The sequence below is a fragment of the Lissotriton helveticus genome, chromosome 1_1, assembly GCF_964261635.1.
Source record: "Lissotriton helveticus chromosome 1_1, aLisHel1.1, whole genome shotgun sequence".
In the NCBI taxonomy this organism is placed as follows: domain Eukaryota; kingdom Metazoa; phylum Chordata; class Amphibia; order Caudata; family Salamandridae; genus Lissotriton; species Lissotriton helveticus.
In genome coordinates this window covers 1,587,971,293-1,587,993,485 of record NC_136057.1, presented here as the reverse complement: position 1 = coordinate 1,587,993,485, position 22,193 = coordinate 1,587,971,293, and the positions used below count along the sequence as shown (strand labels likewise).

At 49.5% G+C, this 22,193-nt stretch overlaps 1 protein-coding gene across 1 annotated transcript in view; it reads left to right on the top strand.

The window, feature by feature from the left end:
* Positions 1 to 22,193, top strand: part of ITGB7 (integrin subunit beta 7) — an 887,312-nt gene that overhangs the window by 698,573 nt on the left and 166,546 nt on the right. The window contains exon 12 of the mRNA XM_078687492.1: positions 20,484 to 20,698. Within this exon, the coding sequence (XP_078543618.1) occupies positions 20,484 to 20,698 (215 nt within the window). The remainder of the gene's footprint in view (positions 1 to 20,483; positions 20,699 to 22,193) is intronic.

Genomic DNA, 22,193 nt, shown 5'->3' with positions numbered 1-22,193 from the left:
GTGGGGGGGCTAGTGGAGCCATATGGGTGCATGTCTGAGCTCTCCTCGGACCCCCAGGGACCTTGGCTGGAGGCGGTGCGCCGGCCCTGAGGGCCTCTGGGACTCGAGTGGTGGTTGGCCTGACCTGGTGCGTGGCCTCGGGGGTTGCCCCGCAATGAGCCGGTGATAAGAGATGGGCCAGAAGTGGTGGCGCAGCTGCTGGGCAAGGACGTCAGATAGCTGCTGACCTTTGCTGCTGTGTGGGCCCCGGGCGTGGACGTTGGCTGGTGGGCCTGACCTGGTGGAGGTCCCCTGCTCTGCGGTGGTGGTGGGGCCAGTGTTCGACGGCTGCATCGGGTTGCAGCCCCCTGAAAGATACGCGCAGAGACTGCCCTGCCCCCACTACAAACCCGGGGGTGGGCACTGGCCGTCGCATGGGCAACTGAAGGCCCTGAGTGTGGTGTCACCGGCGGGGCCTTGCCACCTTAGTGCCTTGCGACATCGGCAGGCAGGCTACCAGGGGTGCCGTGGGCTGGTCGCGGCCCCCATTGGTGGATTGCGGGCCCCGGTTCGGGGGTGCATTCCCTCCTTCCATCCTACCTTCTTTCTTCCCATGGGATTGGGCCTGGTGACGGAGTGGCCTGCGGCGTGCCTGAGCAGAGGAGGATCCTGTGCCGGAGCATAGCCCAACTTTACCCGAGGTTTGCCGGGGTCTGCGGAAAACACCATCATGACAAGGGATAAGGGCGGCGGTGGGTCCACGAATCACGGACCCATAGACAAGTTCACTGGCCCAGGAGCGACGGGTGGTGCCGCGGGGAGTTTCCAGGAAGCCGTACCTGACAACACAGCCCTGATGGCGGCAATTACCCAATCCAGGGATATGCTTGATGCCAAAATTGGTGTGGTGGGCACAGATGTTATGCTACTATGCCAAGATCTACGGAATGCTGTGTCCTACATCACAGAGGCTGAGACCCGCATCTCAGGGGTGGAGGATGATGTTTCAGTCCTCAAGCAGAAGGTGGCAAGCATGGAAAACATCCAGAAGGGGCTGGCGCTCCGGGTCGAGGATGCAGAGGGGTGGGCACGGAGGAACAACCTGCGCTTTGTTGGATTCCCGGAGGGGTGCGAGAATGGTAATATGGAGCGTTTCCTCACACAATGGAGGGAAAGCTGGCTCCCTCCCGATGCGCTGTCCCAGTGCTTTGTCGTGGAGAGGGCCCACAGGGCACTCAGTCAGAAACCACCAGTGGGTTCTCATCCACGACCAGTAATTGCGAGGCTGTTGAACTATCTTGACGGTGACACCGTGCTGAAGCAGGCACGCATCAAGGAGCCTTTACTCTATGACAATCATCGCATCCTGGTGTTCCGGGACTATACACGACTTGTGCAGCAGCAACGTCAATCGTTATGGAGGCGAAAGCCAGACTGAGAGACCTCAAGCTCCCATATGCCTTGTTGTACCCGGCTCATTTGCATGTGGTATATCAATATCACACCCACTTCTTTGACTCCCCGGAGGAGGTCTTCAAGTGGACAGATGAAACCGTACGGGTGAGGGTGCATACGCCGCCTGGGCTGCAATCTGACTCATCCCTGAGTGAGGGGCCATCAAAGAATCCCCGTGGACAGCGCTGGAGAGGGCACAGAAGATCACGGTCCCAGAGGCGCTGTGTCCTGCGGGGCCCCCTCCCGGGAAGACCCTGCTTCCCAACACCGGACTGTAGATTCTTGATCCCTGTGAACAAGATGGTGCCGAGATGCTTCCCTAATTGGACTGTGTGACTGAGCTGAGCTATATGAAGGGAGCCCTGAGGGGGGCTGAATCCCCACCTGTCTAATGTGTGTGGGGTGTGGGCCTGGGTGACATGGGCTGCCAGTTGGGGATCCATTGGAGGGTGCGGACTGTTACCCCCTTTTGGGGGTGTGGTGCCGACCCCGACGCGAAAGGTACTTCAGTGTTTTTGAGGTATGGGGAAGGGGTTTGGTTAGGGGTTTGGGTTACGTTTTTACACTGGGCTCACCACGACATGCGCGCACACTGCGGGGTCCTCCTGTTCATGATGCACCGATGCTTGCTGTCCGATGGCTAGTGGGGCTGTAGACGCTCGGGTTTCCTCGGGCACTCTCCGTATTGATAGTTGAAATATATGCGGGGTTCTGGATAAAATTAAGCGAGGGGCTGTCCTGCGTCAGGCCAAAAGGATCGGTGCTGATATCCTCTTTTTGCAGGAAACCCATTTGATGGGTTCCAAGGTCCTGTGCCTATGGCTTCCAGCAGGTCTTGCACGCTGGGTTTATGCAAGGTTCTAGGGGAGAGGCGGTTCTAATACACCTATTTCTCCGGGGCATGATTCTGGAGGATCCTATAGTGTTGGGATGTGTGTATGCCCCTCCTCCTTTACAGTGGTCCTTGGTGGAACGGCTGCTCTCCCTGTGGGCTGACATGCCGGACGTGGCGTCAGTGGTGGGTGGAGATTGGAATGATGTAATGGATATGGGTAGAGACAGAAGTAGGGCGGGAGGGGGCCAAGGTGGCACGCATTCCACGAGATTGGAAGAACACCTGGCGGCAAACACACGGAGATAAGAGGGAGTTTACTTACCTCTCGGCGGTTCATTAGTCGTTCTCTAGGATAGACTATGTTTTCGTCCCCCGGGCGACAATTTCAAGTGTAGTGTGTGCTGACATCCTCCCTAGGCAGCTGTCGGACCACTCCTTGGTGTTTGTGGAATTGCGGCTCGGCAGGGGGCTGCAACCCTTTCGCTGGCGTCTAGCGGTTTGGAACTTGCAGAATGCCGACTATGAGAGGCACATGAGGGAGACGATGGCGGACTATTTTACTGCCAAGGTGGGGTCGGTTTCTAGTGCAGTAACACTCTGGGAGGCACTGTAGCCCACTCTGCGGTGGTGGACATAGCATGGTGCGTGGCGGCCCTTAGAAGGCACCAGGATGAGTTGGTATGGGCTGAGGCGGAGGTAGGAGCCCTTGAGCGTTGGAGTCTGGGGCGGGTGATGGACCGGTGGTACGTCAACTGCTGCTGGCACAGCAGTCATATGCCTCTCTCCTAATGGACGAGGCTCGCCATATTTGGCTAGAATCTGCCAATGGAGCGATAAGTCGAGCAGGATGCTACATCGGCTCTGCCAGGGTGTTTTTCGTCCCCAGGCTCTTCCAGGTGTGCTTGATGGGAGTGGGGCACCGATAATAGACCCCAGGACCATAGCAGAGAGCTTCGCCACCTATTATGCGGATCTGTATGCCCCTCGGGAATGTTTACCCGAGGCTACAGTTGACAAATTCATTGCGGATCTCCTGCCCAAAGAGGTGTCCGATGAGACGCGCCAACGGCTGGAGCTCCCCCTCTCGGTAGAGGAATTGGGTAAGGCCCTGGGAGAGCGTAATACAGGGAAGGCACCTGGACCCAATGGGTTCCCCGCTGAGTTGCATCGTCGGTACAATCTGCAGTTAGTGTTGTGCTATCGGGCGGCGGTAGAGGAGGCCAGGGAGACCGGCCGGGTCCCCCCGGACTGGCGGCACGCCGAGGTGGTGGTGTTTCATAAGCCTGGTCGGCCTCCGGAGCAGCATGCTTCTTATCGCCCCATTTCCCTTCTCAATGTGGAGGCAAAAGTTTTGGCCAAAGCCCTGGCCAACCACCTCCTGCCGCATATTTCGGCTTTGATCCACCCAGGCCGGGTTCATGCCTCAGAGGGCGACACGACACAACATACGGTGGGCGTACGTAGCGCTGGCAGCGGCCCGAAAGGCAGGGGTGCTGGCTGCGCTCGTACTGGGGGACATGGATAGGGCATTTGACTCCCTGAGCTGGGTCTACCTGTTGGCCCTCCTTCGTAGACTTAATTTTGGTCCCCGGTTTCTGTCATATGTGAGACTTCTCTATACCGAATTGACAGCGTCGGTCCGTGTGGCAAGTGCGGGCTCGTCCAGCTTCCCTATCCGTCATGGCACAAGGCAGGGGTGCCCCCTGTCACCTTATTTATTCGCCCTAGCCATGTAGCCGCTGAGGGCCTGGGTGCGTATCGGCGCACAGTTAAAGGGATTTGAGTGGGCTCCTGATCTATCAGATAAGATCGCATTTAATGCGGATGATGTCCTTTTCTTTTTAATGGCATTGGATAGGTCGGGCCGCGAATCCTGGAGATCATGCAAATATTCGGTGAAACGACCGGGCTGTACATGAACCCTCGTAAGTCTACGCTATGGGTCTTGGGAGCTTGAGAGAGAGCGGGTGCGTGGGCGTCTGCGTTGCAAGTGGCAGTGGGAGGCCTCAAATATCTGGGGGTGTTCCTATCAGACGTGCGGCAATATCGTGGGAGCGGAATTTGGCACCGGTCTGGGAGTGCGTTCGTACTGATATCATGACCTAGTCCTGTATGCCTCTAACTATCTAAGGCAGATCGGCAATCTTCAAGATGGTTGCACTCCCCCGCCTGCTGTACCAGTTACAGTATCTTATGCACCCGATCACGCCCAGGTGGTTCCGGCTGGTGAATTCGGTGCTGGGACAGTTTCTCTGGGGGGGGGGGGAGCGGTGCGGGTTGCTTTGCATACGTGCTTTCTCTCCACCTACTGTGGAGGCCTAGCGACCTCAGATATCCTTTCATATTACCAAGCCTCGCACCTATTAGTCCTTAACGAGTGGTGGTATGGGGACTGGGGATACCAGGCCTATGCACTGGAGCAGCACCTGATGGGGCATTACACTCTCCATTCAATCCTTTACTCAGCAACGCTGCGTGGTGTGGTGCACTACCACCAGCAACAAAGGTAGTCTTCCTAATTTGGCGGCAATCTCTAAGACAAATGGGGTGGTGCAATACACTAACAGGAGAAACTCCCCTGTGCCACAATGGATGCCTGCCTGACTTGGCCGCCCTACAGGGCTTTCGGGGATGTGATGCCATAGGTATTTCTACCCTGGGAGATGGTGTGCGGGAAGGGTCCCTCAAATTGTTCCAAAATCTGCAAGTGGAATTTTGCATGCCCCAGTCACAGTTTTACCGGTACCGCCATCTCTGACATGCACTCGCCCCGTGCCTGGAGGTCCTTGACTCTATCCCGGAGTTAAGCCCGTTAGAGGCGAAGGTTTTCATGGGTGACTTGGAGACCAAAAAAGATATTGCGGATATATCAGACCCTGGTCACCTATATTGCTTCTAAGCTGGAGAAGTTACGGGGGGCGTGGGAAGAAGATGTAGGTACCTTGGAGGAAGAAGACTGGAGGGAGGCCCTAGCCGCTCCTCGGGGGCGGCCATTGCCATGCGTCTTCGCCTCATCCAATTTTAAGTACCTCCACCAGGTTTATTTTACTCGGGTTCGACTGTGGCGGGCGGGCCTGATTACCTCCCCGGAATGCCTCCGATGTTATGAGGTGGAGGGCACATTCCTACACACGGTCTGGCAGTGCTCATCGCTGGGCCGTTTCTGGAGAGGAGTATTTTCCTGCCTGTCTGAGATCCTGCACATCACAGTTCGCCCTACTGCATGTGATGGAGGGGGTCGGGGGCAATATTTATAAACTGCTTCTTTTGCAGTTGGGCCTCACATTGGCGAAACGTGACATTGCCAAGATGTGGAAGGATACGCAGGCCCCCTCGGTGGCCGCCTGGAAAAATGGCCTTGACTTCTGCATGGGGCTGGAGCAGCCAATCTTTGTGGCCCGGGGATGTCCGCGTAAGCATTACAAAATTTGGAGGTGGTGGGCGAATTATAGGGGCTTGTGGTTGAAGCCTCTGACTGCAACAGATGATATTCCAGTGTAATTAGGGTAGGGACAAGGGGGTTGGGCCTGGCGCAGAGGGGGTGGAGACAGCTTGGGGTGTGTGTGTGTGTGTTCAGATGGGCATTGTCTTTCTTCGGTCCTGGTTTTTCGTTCATCTCTTTTCTTTCCTTTGGTCCTCGGCCATAAGCGGGTGGGCGGGTCTCAGTGGTGGTTGCGCAACTCCGTGGGGCTGTGGGGGGGAAGTTGGGGTGAGGGGGGCCGATATCCTTAACGATACCCACTGTTAAATATTTTGGTTCCATTGTTCTATACAAAGGTAAATTGCTGTCTTGCAAATGTATATCTGGATCCTGCAGTGGTCTCTGGGGTTCAGAGCCCTGCGCCTATTGTGCAATTTGACAATAAAATTTGTTGTTAAATAAAAAATGTGACACTTTAAGTTCCATGTACCTTAGGATGTTTAACGCTATACAACGAAAGTGTTGCAGGGAAGGGGATGAGTCAGTTCCTTACACGCTAGAAGGGTGATGCGTCGGGTCCCTACTGATGCGTAGGGATGCGTCAGTTCTTCTGTGCTCGTGGAGGTGATGCGTCGGTTTCTTACTGCGCTTCCGTGGCGATGCGACTAGCAGCGCCGTGCTGCGATGAAGATCCGGTACAAAGAAACAAAGGTGATGTCTTCTACTTGATGCAACACGATGCGTGCATGCCAGACGGCCGTGTGGGGACTCAATGATTCTTCTGAACCGCGACAGGCCCTGCGACACGCTTTCCGGTGATGATGCAACGTCCGGTGTGACGTCGATCCTCTTCTCCGGCGATGTGAGGTGCTTCAGCGATGATGCGACAACTGCAGGTGCGGCGACACGCTTCTCCGTTGATGCTGCGGCATCTGATGCAACTTCGATCCACTTCACCAGCAATGCAATGATGCGGCTGCGGCGGCGACATGCTTCTTCTTCGTGAGTCGCGCTTCCAGCTCCTTGTGAAACACAGTTCCTCAGAAAGCCCAACACAACTGCAGGCACTTCCAAAGAATTCTTGGGGAGCTGGTGGGTGAAGTCTGTTGTCCCTGAGACTTCAGCAGGAGGCAAGCTCTATCTCAAGCCCTTGTAGATCATTCACAAGTTTATGAAAGTACACACAAAGTTCCTCTCTCCTTTCTTTGGCAGTTACGCAACCACTGTAGGCCAATCCCACAAGCAGCACTTCAACTTGGGATAGTCTCTCCTCAGTCTCTCTGGTTCCTCTCCTCAGCAAAGGTGTCTTCTTGTTTCCCAAAAGTGATCTAAAGTTCTGGGGTCTGGGTCCCCCTTTTTATACACAGTTTCTCTTTGTTCTCCGAAGTCAGAGAGGCCTTTGCCTAGCCCAAACCAGTTCTGGTCAGTCCTGGAGCACTCTGTTTACATGACTCCTTCTTTCCTTTACAGTGCAGGGCAGGGACATCAGACGCACCACAGGAGGTGGAACCAGCATTGTGGAAGGAAAGCACAGCCCTGTTCAAGTCCCAGGTGCAACTCCTCCCTCCCATCTACATGCTCATATCTCTATTCAGCCCTGTGATGACTCACCCTGTCTCCTGGAATCCCCTAACCCCTGTCACTCAAACTCTAGACAAGGAATACACAACCTAACAGAGGCAGGCTTGAATGGTTAGACAAAAAAAAAACTTAATTTCTAAAAGTGGTATTTTCAAACACAGAATGTTAAAACGAACTTCACTAAAAGATGTATTTTATCATTCTGAGTTCAGGCCTACTAAACTCGAATTTCTAACTAGTTCCCTGAGTCAGTTAGGATTATAAGATGTAATAATCAATTGGCCCATTCTGGCCAATGGAGAACAGGAAGCCTTGCAAGTGTGAAAAACGGAAATAGCTGTAATTCACTATTAGGACACGCCACACACAGCAGGGTTTGTCCTACCTTTTACCTCCAATGCACCCAGCCCTTAGGCCTACCATAGGGGTGACTAATATGCAGAAAAGGGAAGGTTTAGGGGCTGGAAAGTGGGTGCACTTGCCCAGTCAGCATGGCAGTACCAAACTGCACATAGGTTCTGTAATGGCAGACCTGAGACACGCTTTTACAGGCTGCTTCTGTGGGTGCCACAACCAGTGCTGCAAGCCCACCAGCAGCATTTGATTTACAAGCCCTTGGCCCACTCAGTGGACTGTACTAGGGTCTGATAAGTAAATCAACCCATCCAATCATGAAGTCACTAATCCATACATCAATTTATAATAGGAAGAGCATATGCACTTTAGCACTGATCAGCAGTGGTAAAGTGCCCAGAGTCATAAAACCATAAAAAACAGGTCAGACGGAAGGAAGTTCTTAGTCACATAAAGAGGGTACTGGGGTTCCCCCTGCCTGAAGAAGTGAGCACGATCTTACTCAGCATTAAACCTGCCAGCCTTAAGGCATTTACACGTAGCGACTGGATCCTGACGCTTCAGATGCTGGGAGCAGCTAGGCAGCTCATAGCCCTATACTGGAAGCGGACCGAAGCCCCCCCCATAGCGACCTGGTTCATAAGACTCTGGCATGTTATGACAATGGAATTTCTCACGGCGCAATTGCAAGCGCGCGACACACGCTTCGGGGCTGTCTGGAAGCCCCTAGTTACCTACCTCTGCAATATGGAACACGCGCGCCACGTGCCCACCAGGCTTAGGACCCTGTGCCTCTTTGATGATGCTGTGACCCCGCCCAATCCCGCTAGATTTCTGACTTAGACACCTCTGAAACCGCAAGCAACACTCTGAGACTCTTCTCCCGCGCCCCCCCTCCCTGACGCACGCCTCCTCTGCCTCTGCCACACTCTTTGCTACCTCTCCCTCTAGTACACCTCTTTCTCCCTTTCTCTTTCTCCTATCACATTCTTGGTTACGTATATCAAATAGGAGCCCCGTTGGGTTGCCTCTCATTGTTGGGCTAGTTACTAGATTGTCTTTTGTGAATGAATTTGTCAAATGGGCTACTTACAAATCCTACGAATGTCACTGCTTACAGCATCATACGCGGCCGGCCCCAGTGGGGTTGTAGGCAAAACACTGTGTCCATCTTGTCTTTTGGTGCGGGGCCTTTGGCCTTACTGCTGTGCTATACTCTACACGGCCGGCCCTTCTTAGGGTTGTAGGCTTATCGCTGTGTTCCAATGCACTTGTTACGAACCCTGATATTTTGAAATAAAACAGGCGTGAAAGTAAAAACAGGTCAGATAAAATATAGGATGAAGGCAAAAAGTTCAGGGATGACCCTGCAAAAAGGGCCAAGTCCAACAAAGAGGAAATCATGAATTAGCACATTGGCATGGCACAGTCATGAACTGATCAGTCTGGTGTGGGAATTAAGATTATAAAATAAGCAACATGAGAAACGGTGCAAAAAAATAGATGAGGGCAAATACTGTGCAAAGGGCGGCATCTCAGCTTCAGGAAGACCTGGCTCTCAGCAGTAACTCCTTTCACTGCCCACCACCGTGTCCCAACTGCTAGGTTCAAGCACACAGACACCATTGTTTGGCAAACACACCCTTCAAGAATAAAATGTACGCACACGAGGCACACAAAGGGTTTATAAAGAGCAAGCGGGGCAGTGACATCAAGAGGGATATCAAAGTATGTGAATTTTTTCTGGGATTACACCATATTGGATTAATGGATGACTCAATGTTAAGGGAACAAATTTAAATAATACACTGGGACTTTCTAGATATGGATACCTTCTAGATAATCTTGTTTCCTTGTCAGTGCTATGAAATGGTATAGGTAACGCCAGAGATTTACAAAACTCCTATTAAATAAATACATTTCAGTGACGCTTGGGCAAACATTCCTCCACCTGGAGTTGCACACCATTTACTCACCGATGCCAGATAACCCGAAACTCGTCTATTGGTGAAATCCAGTTAGTTCAAAACAAACGTGACAGGCGCTTTTAAAAGGTGCTCGTTAGTCAATCTAAAAGCACGTGATTTATCCCCCAAATGTGATGATAATAAACGAAAAACTTCGGATACATTATACATGTTTCGGCACAAATATTAGCAAAGCGTAACTACATCATGTTTTAAATAATGCGTGCAACGAATAGTCATGTCAATAAAAATAAACCAGAATTAAATATTAATTAATAAAACAACAAGGAATACAGTTATGACACAATGAATATGAATTGTAAACAAACCTGCACATATAACAATGTCAACCAAATGATTTCAAGTGCAAGCAAACTTAAAACAATAAATCGAACTGGTCTAGTGTCAACTGATACTTCTCAGTTCATCGAGCCATAAAAAAAAGGGAACTTCCATGGCTGTTAACGCTTTGCGCTTTTTCAACATGTTTTCCCAGTAATTAACAGCCTGATTCATCATTCTCCCGTTTTGCGAGCCCCTAATAGCGATTCATAAGGAATCGCTATTAAGGACTTGCAAAACAGGATTCATGTAGAAATTGCATAAAGAAATGCGATTCCTACACATTCCTTATTTGCGATTAGCAAATTGCTAATCGCAAATAAGGAATAACTCCCCATTCATTCCTATGGGCCTAAAGGCTCATAGGAATGAATGGGGAGTTATTCCTTATTTGCGAATAGCAATTTGCTAACCGCAAATAAGATAGCGATTTGAAGGTGCCAGGGGTGTCCAAAGGACACCCTGTAGCACCCCTGAAATGTAATCTACATTGGTGTTGCGCACACACATGTCCAAAGGACATGTGTGTGTGTAACATGCAACTTAGAAAAATGCATTTAAATGCATTTTTCTAAGTTTTCGCTATTTACCACGAGGTTTGACCTCGCGGTAAATAGCGGCCCATTTCGATATTTTAAAATGGTTCATGAATTGCATTTAAGGAATCTCAAATAGAGATTCCTTAAATGCAATTCCTCGCAAATATGCGAATTCTTTAATAGCGATTTTTGCATTTGGGATGATGAATCCCAAATGCAAAAATCGCACTCGCAAAGGGCCAGCAGCCTGATTCATGTACGGGCCGTTTTGCGGGGCCCTAATAGCGAATCATAGCGACTCGCTATTGAGGACACGCAAAACGGCATTCATGTAGGAATTGCTAAATAAATAGCGATTCCTACATGATCTCTATTTGCGAGTAGAAAATTGCTACTCGCAAAAAAAGGAATAACTCCCCATTCATTCCTATGGGCCAAAAGGCCCATAGGAATGAATGGGGAGTATCCCTCATTTGCGAGTAGCAATTTGCTACTCGCAAATCAGATAACGATTTTAAGGGTGCCAGGGGTGTCCAAAGGACACCCTGTAGCACCCCTAAAATGCACATTTGAACAGGTGTTGCGCACACACATGTCCAAAGGACATGTGTGTGTGCAACATGCAACTTAGAAAAATGCTTTTAGAAGCATTTTTCTGAATTTCTGCTATTTACCGAGAGGTCTGACCTCTCGGTAAATAGCGGCCCAAAAGTGCAAAATCGCAATTTTTTTTTGTGTCATGAATAGCATTTGAGGAATCTCTATTAGAGATTCCTTAAATGCCATTCCTCGCAAATATGCGAATTCTTACATAGCGATTTTTGCATTTGGGATTGTGAATACCAAATGCAAAAATCGCACTCGCAAAGGGCCAGATTCTCAGAATCTGGCCCTTTTGCGAGCGCTTTTGGCTACATGAATCAGGCTGCAGATTCTCAGAATCTGGCCCTTTGCGAGCGCAATTAAGCTTGATGAATCAGGCTGTTGATCTTTAACTGACAATGCAAATTAGCTGGTGTGCTGAATAAGTGTAAGAACATCGGGTGACGGCAGGATACACTCCAATGTTACCCCAAAAGCTTCTTTAGTTTTAATTGAGCTCACAGGCAAGGGTTACATTTGAAGACATTCCCTCGCTTTCACATAGAAGTTAACCGGCCCAACTCCCTGCAGTATGTTGGTTTCTGCACGTAAACAAGGAGTTATGCGAGAGGGCAATGGTAAACAGCTTTACCACAGCCCGTGTATATATATGTGCACAACAGCAGTCCATGAAGGTGTCTGCTTCCTGCGCAGCCCTGGTCATTGCCTCCAGTCGGGGTAGCTACACCTCGGATTCTGACCTCATGTGGGCAGTGAGGTATATGGGGACAGCTGACTGCATATGGCCGCTAGGAGAGTTGAGCAATGAATTGGATAGCGTGCACTGCACCCGGAGGCTAAGCAGCGGCCCTGAGGGAACGCTAACAGCAGGCAGCAGCACTGTCAGTCGAGGCACTGCCAACAGCAGGCTAAGTGTCTGCCGGTGCGCGGGGCTGCACCGAGGCAGGCAATGACCAAGGGAGATAAGTGCGCCTCTTCCTTGTAGAGCGAGCTTCAGTTAAGCTCCTGGCTAAGCAGCTCCAGTGTTCGCACTGCCTGCAAGTTTAAGAGTTGGCAATCTATTGAGCTAAAATGGGGTGGGGAGGGGGTCATCACAACCGGCATCTCCTGTTGAGCGATGACTACAAACACAAAACAATCGTAACAATAGCAGCAGTGACCCATGGAATGAAACGTAGCTTATAAAATATTAATTGAGTATACTCAAGCAGAGGCACAAAAACAAACCCTACCTTCCGTGCAATTCTAAAAACTGTGGGGCAGATTTACAAGAACTGACACATCTCTGCATATTAGCAGAGATGCGTCAGATCAAGTGCATCATGCAAAAAAAACTTGCACCACCATGGATGCGTCGCATTTAAAATGCAGCGCACCGTGGCGCAAGGATTGCTAGATGCGTCACGCATCTGTTGTCGTAAAGGTAACGCATTGCTGGAGTCGACGCAACTCCAGCAATGTCTACTTCTATTGTGCTGCATCACTCCTTAGGCCTGCTTCAAGCAGGCGTAAGGTTTTGATGCAGCGGCATCGTAGAAGTGACTCAGTGCGTCACTTTTACGAGACTTACTTGCGTCTTAATGCCCACCCTGCATACATTATACCTGACGCAGGTATAATGTGACGCAGGGCTTTACAACGTGACACATCTCCCTAGATGTGTCACGTCGTAAATGTGTCGCAACATGGCGCATTGTTTACGACACCGCTGCATCACAAAAGTGATGCAGCGGCGGCAAAAAAGTGGCTTGTAAATCTGCCCGTGTCCTTTAATTAATCAATCAATCAATCAAGGCATTTGTATAGCGCGCTACTCACCCGGAAGGGCCTCAAGGCGCTGGGGGGGAGGGTTGCGTCACTGCTCGAACAGCCAGGTCTTGAGCTGCTTCCTGAAGGAGAGATGGTCTTGAGGCAGCCGAAGGTGGATGGGGAGGGAGTTCCAAGTCTTAGCTGCCAGGTAGGAGAAGGATCTTCCTCCGGCAGTGGCTCAGCGGATGCGTGGTACGGCGGCGAGGGTGTGGCTGGTCGATCGTAGCTGGCGGGTGGGCATGTAGAAGGTCAAGCGGTCGTTGAGGTACTTGGGGCCCAGGTCGTGGAGAGCCTTGTGTGCGTGGGTGAGGAGCCTGAACGCGATTCTCCTGCTGACGGGGAGCCAGTGAAGGTCTCTTAGGTGGCCGGAGATGTGGCTGTGTCGGGGGATGTCCAGGATGAGTCGTGCGGAGGCGTTTTGGATGCGTTGGAGTATTTTTTGAAGTTTGGCTGTGGTTCCGGCATAGAGGGTGTTCCCGTAGACCAGTCGGCTGGTGACGAGTGCCTGGGTGACGGTCTTCCTGGTTTCGGTGGGGATCCATCGGAAGATCTTGCGGAGCATGCGCAGGGTGTTGAAGCACGATGAGGAGACGGCGTTGACTTGTCTGGTCATCGAGAGGGAGGAGTCCAGGATGAAGCCCAGGTTGCGTGCGTGGTCCGTTGGCTTGGGAGTGGTGCCCAGGGCAGGGGGCCACCAGGAGTCGTCCCAGGCGGAGGGCGATGATCCCAGGATAAGGACTTCCATCTTGTCTGAGTTCAGTTTCAGGCGGTTGTTATTCATCCACTCGGCGACGTCTTTCATCCCTTCGTGTAGGCTGGCTCTGGCGGGGTCGCTGGTGAGGGAGAGGATCAGCTGGGTATCGTCGGCGTAGGAGATGATGTTGAGGTTGTGCTGGCGTGCGATGTCTGCGAGGGGGCTCATGTAGACGTTGAAGAGGGTTGGGCTGAGTGATGATCCTTGTGGTACGCCGCAGATGACTTCGGTGGCCTCGGATCTGAACGGGGGGAGGCGGACTCTCTGGGTTCTTCCGGTGAGGAAAGAGATGATCCACTCCAGTGCCTTCTCTTGGACTCCGATGTTGCTGAGGCGCCCGCACTAGGGTGCGGTGGTAGACAGTGTCGAACGCTGCAGAGAGGTCCAGGAGGATGAGGGCCGCTGTTTCCCCGTTGTCGAGCAGGTATCTGATGTCATCGGTGGCTGCGATCAGGGCGGTCTCGGTGCTGTGGTTGGCTCGGAAACCGGACTGCGAGGGGTCGAGGGATCCGTTCGTCTCGAGGAAGGCGGCGAGCTGTTTGTTGACGGTCTTCTCGATGACTTTGGCAGGAAAAGGAAGGCGCTGAGCTTGGCGTGCTTCCAGCTCTCCGGGAAGGTGGCAGTGCAGAAGAAGGTGTTGATGATGTCCCGAAGCTGGGGTGCAATGATGGCGTCGGCCTTGTTGAAGACGTGGTGGGGGCAGGGGTCGGTTGGGGATCCGGAGTGGATGGTGTTCATCGTGTGGGTGGTGTCTTCGGTGTTGTCCGGGGTCCAGTTGCAGAGGGTGGAGGTGGCGGGCGTTGGTTCGGTGGTTGGGTGCGTGGTCTGTGCGCCGAAGCTGTTGTGTATGTCGGCGATCTTGCGGTGGAAGAACGAGGTGAGTGAGTCGCAGAGGTCTTGCGAGGGGGTGATGTCTTTGTTTCCGGCGCTGGGGTTGGAGAACTCTTTGACGATGCTGAAGAGTTCCTTGCTGTCGTGGGCGTTGTTGTCCAGTCATTCTTTGAGTGCTGTCTTCTTGGTGGCGCGGATCAGCTGGTGGTGCTTGCGGGTGGCGTGCTTGTGGGCGGTCCTGTTGTCTGAGGTCTGGTCGTGGCGCCAGGCTTTCTCGAGGGTGCGGCAGTTCTTCTTGGAGTCCTTGAGTTCGTCGGTGAACCAGGGGGTTTTCTTGCTGCCGGGCCTGCTGGGAGGGTTCTTTAGTGGTGCGAGGTCGTGGGCGCAGGCGGTCAGCCACTGTGTGAGGTTGCTGGCAGCTTCGTTGGGGTCCGTTGTGCTAGTGGGAGGGTTCTGGCTGAGGGAGGTGGTGAGCTGTTTGGCGGTGATCTTGCTCCAGCTCCGGTGAGGAACCTGTTGCGGGTGGTGGTGGGTCGTGGTTCTTCTGAAGCTGAAGTGGACGCAGCTGTGGTCAGTCCAAAGAAGTCCGGTGCAGTGGCTGAAGGAGCTGTGCTTGCTGGATGAGAAGACGGGGTCAAGCGTGTGGCCGGCGTAGTGGGTGGGGGTGTTCACCAGTTGCCTGAGTCCGAGGTTGGCGAGGTTGTCCAGCAGGGTGGTGGTGTTGCTGTCATTGTTGTTCTCCAGGTGGAAGTTGAGGTCCCCTAGGAGGATGTAGTCAGCGGAGGGGAGGGCATGCGGGCTGATGAAGTCTGCGATGTCTTCGCTGAATTGTGTGTGTGGTCCCGGGGGTCTGTAGATGAGGGTGCCTCTGAGGGTCGTCTTGGGGTCGGTGTGTATCTGGAAGTGGAGGTGTTCGGCGGCGGTGAAGGTGTCGTCGGAGTTGGTCGAGATGCGGATGGTGTTCTTGTGTACGAAGGCGATGCCTCCTCCCGTCTGGTTGACGCGGTCCCTCCGGGTGATCTTGTATCCGTCCGGGATGGCTATGGCGATGTCGGGTGCTGAGGAGGCGTTCATCCAGGTTTCTGTGAGGAAGGCGACGTCTGGTGCTGTTGTGTCGAGGAGGTTCCAGAGTTCGACGGCGTGCCTGTGGACGGAGCGGGTGTTGAACAGGATGCACTTGAGGTGGTTGCTGCTGGGGCTCGGCTTGGCGGGAGCGGTGCAGGTCCGGAGGCAGGTGAACTTGCAGGCTTTGCAGGTGAAGGGCCGGGGGTGCGTTTTGGGGTGGCTCGGTAGCAGGCGGGGTTCAGGCCAGCGTTGAGTGCGTGGAAGGTGGTGGCGTCGTAAGTCCGTCGTGTGGGCTGGCATCTTCGGGGACCAGGGGTCCTGGCGCTGGGCGCGGTCCAGGCGCGGACAGGCTTGCCTTTGGCGCGCCTTTGGCGCGCATTGACGCGCCCGCTGCGCAAGCGCGTGGACTCCGCCATAAATGGCGTAGTGGGAGGGGTGGAGTGGGAGGGAGGAGCAGCTGGGAGGCGGGAGCGGGGTGGCGCGGGGTACAGAAGGCAAAAGGGGGGGCGGGGCCGCAGGGGAGCAGCGGCAGAGAGCGGGGAGGGCGAGAAAAAGACGGCGAGAACGAAACAAAAAACAAGCACTGGTAGCGAGCAGGTAGAGGCAGGTAGGGAGACCGGGCACACTCACGGAGAGCCGCGCGGCGGGTGGAGCGACCGTCACCGACCAGGGTCAGGTCAGGTCACAGCTCCCAGTCGCGCTGGAACACCTTAAGTATCCGGAGGGAGGGAGGAGCAGCTGGGAGGCGGGAGTGGGGTGGCGCGGGGTACAGAAGGCAAAAGGGGGGGTGGGGCCGCAGGGGAGCAGCGGCAGGGAGAGGGGAGGACGAGAAAAAGACGGCGAGAATGAAACAAAAAACAAGCACTGGTAGCGAGCAGGTAGAGGCAGGTAGGGAGACCGGGCACACTCACGGAGAGCCGCGCGGCGTGTGGAGCGACCGTCACCGACCAGGGTCAGGTCAGGTCACCCTTTAAGCCAGCTGCTAACCATAAATAATACCAAGAAAATGCCAATACTGTTAATACTTTGATCCATTATTTGCGAAGCAGCCACATTAATCAATTCAATGTGATTTTGACAATCACTTCTTTTTTTATTTGATTATTTTTAATTCAATATTTTATCTTTTATCAAACAATTCTCAATAATCTTTACAACACTCACAACCCACACCCATTTCTCACAATTCACAATTAACAAAGAAGAATGACAAAAAAATGACCTAAACACAACTAATATAACACAGAAACCAACATACAAATGCATTTATATACACAAACAAAATATTGACATATCTTAAATTCACTTCAACACATAAAACATTTAAACCCAACAGTACATTATAGTTAATGACACCACTTTGCGTCTGCATCACATTGAGTTCATTACAACTAAAATTCATTTAATTGTTGCTTAAACGTTTTTGGGGGCAATTTCCTTTGTCTTGTACTTGTTGGAGAGCCCTTATGGTCGATGCGTTTCGGACCCTAAAAAATTCATGGGGTTCTCATCAGGACCAAGGAAATTACTCAAAAATGCATTGAAGAGAGCTTGGTGGACCTCTAGGGAGGTTCTACTTCAGAAGAAAGAGAAAACACCAACAGATTGTCATTGTGTGTGTCGCGACATTCTGTTCAAATACAAACTTTTTTAAAAAACGAATTTGCCAAAATTGGCACTTAATTGAGTACTTTTCAGTAACGCCCTTTGTTTGCCCTGAAAAAAGAAAGCAGCATTGGAAATCAAATCGTCTGTGCTGCTGTTCCAAAAACAACATCTAAACAGACATTGAGAGAACAATTGGGTCTGCCACCAATTAAAGCTGAAAGTGAAAAACAAGGGAACCCTACTCACTGCGGAACCAGGGTATGTACTTTATATGGGAAACAATGGTTCCAGTGGAGCAATGTATGTACGGTCATTAATCAGTACAACACAAAATATCAATAACAGTATGAGGGTTCAAAGGGGATATTCGAGAGAGAGATAAAGCTCATGACACCAAGGTTCATATCATAGTTGAATTTGTATTGTATTCAATTGAAATAAATCACATATAATTTATACACATAAGGTTTTCAACAGTGCGAAGTGTCGCAAGTGTATTATGAGAACCGAAAGACAAAAACAAAACAGTTGAGTGACATCAAGTGAGGTATAAACAAGGTTTCTACAGAATGTTTATATCAAGAAAAACGACCATTCGGACGATGAATATAACAGAATGTTTCAGCGACTATATACAGTCATAGGCACTGGTTGTATGGTTCGTTTCCATAAACTGTCGACGGCGTTTCGACCCGGAAGTGGATGAGGGGTCTCGTCAGGACCTGGGGACATCTGAGTCATGTAAGCTCAATCACTAGGTGAAGTGGGCCAACCCTGTGTGAAATAACCATAGGGTAAAATTACTCACAGTGAGTGAGCATTCGATATTAAGTAGAAACGCTCGATGGCAAGGTGCAGAAGGGGCACCCACGGTGGGGCTTAGGGATGCGTGTAAGTGTGACCGCTGGTCAGTGTATGTATTACACAATGTGATGAAAATGCCAAGGACAATGCCTTAGGCAAGGCGCTCGGTGGCTGCTTGCAGTCTGTCTGGATCTGACTGAAGGATCGGAAAACGGGAATCACCAATCGCCAATTAAAGGTCATCACAAGTGTGGGACCTGTATATGTTGCAATCAAACAATTGAAGGCATGGCGTTCACTCACTAAAGTGTGAGTTGGAAACACAATACATTCATGAATTGTAAAACTAGGAATGTAGTTTATGGAATTTTTTGTCCGTGTATGAAACTCTACATTGGTAAAACAAACCAGGAAATCCGCCATCGGATAACACAATACAAATCCAGAATTCGTAAAAAAGTTTTGACTGCCCCATTGGTTAACCATTGATCAATAAAAACCACGAAGAAAAAGATCTAAGATGGACAGTAATATCAAAAATCGAACATGACCTGTGAGGGGTAGATTTGGAAATAAGATTGACCCAAAGAGAAGCATTATTGATTGTGAAATTTGATACAGCGGTTGATGGCCTGAATGAACTATCAGAGATATACAATTTATAACCCATGGTGGTAGACAATCAGAAGTTGATTGTATTAGCATAAGCCACTTGCCAACAGTAAAAAGGTAGAGCATGCAACACCCTAGAAGAATCCATTCACAAGGTACCTTTGCTCATTAGAAAGTTTTCCCATGAAAAAAGGTTTTTATTCAAAAAAAGCATGTATAACCTTTCACAGAAATATAATCAGAAAGGTGAATGAACATAAGCCAATTGATGAAGAAGATTATAATATGCCTTTTTTGAAGAACAAGCTTTTTATTAAAAACAAGGTGCGAATATTCATGTGAGAAAACTCTGTCGATGCTAGGCTGGCGTTGAATTGGTAGGAGAGGCTGACGGGACTATATTTTCAAGAATACTTGGCTCTCACTACGTGGAAACGAAGAGTCTAGACGTCGAGTCTCTGATATCAGCACAAACCGTAACTGAGCCGTCCATGAGCAACAAGGGACGAAAGTCGCCGCCTCGCACTGCAGGAGTTGAAATAAAATGGTAAGCGTGGCTAGAATATCAGCGAAATGCTGGATGTCGATTTGTTTGGATGCAGAACTACACAGTAGGGGTGAGAGTAGATTTAGCTTGTAATACAGTAGGAGTGCTTCTAACATAAGTAGCATAGCTGATAACAAAAAATTTAAACTTTGTGTTTTCAGCTACTGGTCCTGATGAGAACCCCATGAATTTTTTAGGGTTCGAATTGCGTCGACCATACAGGCTCTCCAACAAGTACAAGACCAAGGAAATTGCCCCCAAGAACTGTTAAGCAACAATTAGATGAATTTTAGTTGTAATGAACTCAATATGATGCTTGACGCAAAGTGGGGTCAATAATTATAATGTACTGTTGGATTTAAATGTTTTATTTGTTGAAGTGAATTTAAGATAAGTCAATATTTTATTTGTGTATACAAATGCATTTGTATGTTGGTTTCTGTGTTATATTAGCTGTGTTTAGGTCATTTTTTGTCATTCTTTTTTTGTTAATTGTGAATAGTAAGAAATGGGTGTGGGTTGTGAGTGTTGTAAAGATGATTGAGAATTGTTTTGATAAAAGATAAAATATTGAATTGAGAATAATTAAATAAAAAATAAGTGATTGTCAGAGTCACATTGAATTGATTAATGTGGCTGCTTCACAAATAATGGATCAAAGTATTAACAGTAATGGCATTTTCTTGGTATTTTGATGTGTTAGGCCCAGCCTTACAGTTCATAGGGTCAAACCTTTAGCTGTTAGTCAGTTAACCATAAATATTAAGCATGGCCGACCAGGAGAAAACGTGAACCTGTTGAGATGGCCGACCGGAGGAAACAATGAGTGAAGTCGCCTGGGCGTGAACCAGGCACCTAAAGGCAGGACAATTCAAAGCAACGCACCAATCTAAAAGCAGCATTTGTAAATGACAAAAACAAGTACGAATGGCAATCGATGGGCATGCCTCAGGCCCATACTCTTATCTACAGCAAGTCTTGCATACAGCGCATGCGCGATGCCTAGACTAGACTTAAAAACTGAGGTAGAACTGCCTCTTAGATGCTCAGCTATTTGTACTACAAATACATGAACTAAAATTGAATGTTGCTTTCTAATCACCTTTTTTCTCTAAAAGCAATGTTTTTCAACCTGATTCCTCCAATTGTTCATTTTCAATAAATATTTACAAAAAGTGCAGGTTTTTATATACTCATTAGGATTGTTAGAAAAAAATTTGGATCTTTCCAAGATCGAACTTGGTGGAAATGTATGACTCTATATGGCTATGAATCTCAAAAATTCTCATCATCTGACCTACATGTTAGAACATACATACAGATATTCTTTTTGTTTTTGGTGATATAAGAGTGACATGAGAATATTCTGTTATACAGCTGTGCCAAATCACGTCTTGGAAAGGCGTGCGAGTGTGAGCAGGTTGGTTACCAGAATGACTTGGATGCTGGCTGTCGGGCAAACGGATCACAGCTTTGCAGCGGGAAAGGAAGATGCGAGTGCGGAGCATGTGTGTGCAACACCAACGTGCGTGGGGAACACTGCGAGTGTGACGACACAAGCTGCGAAAGGCATGATGGACTGCTATGTGGAGGTATGGAGAAAACTGACCATTAATGGAAAAGAACATAAGCCATATTGAGTAAGAGCAGGCAGTTTGTGAATAAGAGCAGACCGTTTGTGACTACAAAACAAAATAGACTAATATAACAAAGTGATCTGGGGGCACTTGGAAGGTGGGAATATCTTTGTCACACAAGGCGATTGATTCCTGTTATTTTAATGGGGTTTATTTTTAGAAAGCGGCATCTTAACATTAATTCCTAATACAACCAGTTACGAAAGATAGACCAAGACATAACTGGGCAACTGAACCCTCTATGATCATTACTTCAGCCCTCTTAGCTAACGTGGCGGGGATGGGTGGAACGTACTGGGACATCAGACATCAAAGTTGAACTTCCTGTGGGAATCCAAGTTCATAATGCAATGCCCATACAGCGTTGATCCTAGCCTGCTATGGGGTGACCTATATTATGTCTGAAAACAGTGAGCGCAGAAAGATAAGAGGAACTCCTTCGAACCAAAGGAATAGGGTACTATACAGTTATAGCACAACAATGGTTTTCTTTGGAAAGTATTGTATCATGTAGGCACCCTATGTTCTGTGTATTCCATTCAATCCAAGTTTCTCTCATTCAACTGCACACTATACATACACAGGAAGTGTGGCCATATATCCCAACAGATAATCTAGACAACTAAATTGTGAAAAAGTACAAATTAATTTATTGATTAAAAACTCATAGAGTACATAGTTTTAAAAAAAACTGTCGACATAATCCATAGCACTGTTAATAACCTACACTCTATTGTGAATTCCACTGTCACAAATATTTATTACACATTAAAAACAAGAATCAAGTTAAAAAAGAAAGTACATATCATAAACAAAAACACTGTGTCATTTCTGTAGTACACATCTGTGATTAAATAATTTTACGGGCTGGAGCCTGGTATTTTTCTATTTGCTAGATACTCATTGACCACAGCCACTTCACGGATTGTGTTGTTCTCAACAAAGCGTCGACGCGCTTCGATGGATATCTTATAACACCATATTTTTCGAGACAAGGATTTTGACTCTCATTGACACTAGATTTATACTTGATCAGTTAAAAACACCTTGACGAGGAAGGCCACTCCAGTTACCCTGAGCATATAATTCACGAGTGTGTGGGGTTGTTGCCTCCTGCTTCCTATCAAGATTGTGGTTCAGTTGATCTTCTTACTCCCTATGGTAGACGACAAGATGTATACACGCTACTTAATCTATCCCAAGTACTTGTGAAACTCTGGCACTGCCTGGGGATAATGATCCTACAAGATATGTGTGGTGCATGGGGGTCGACATGTTTCTTGCCTAAAGAAACCCCTAACCGGTCTAGTGGCAATTCATTAGGACCGTGGTATATAGGAGAAGATAATCTCAACTCTTACACTACCGCAAAACGGGTTCTTGACCTAGTGTTGTAACCAGCGTTGCTGTTGAGCACCAGGTCAACTGGCCTGGTGTAATGAGACCCCTG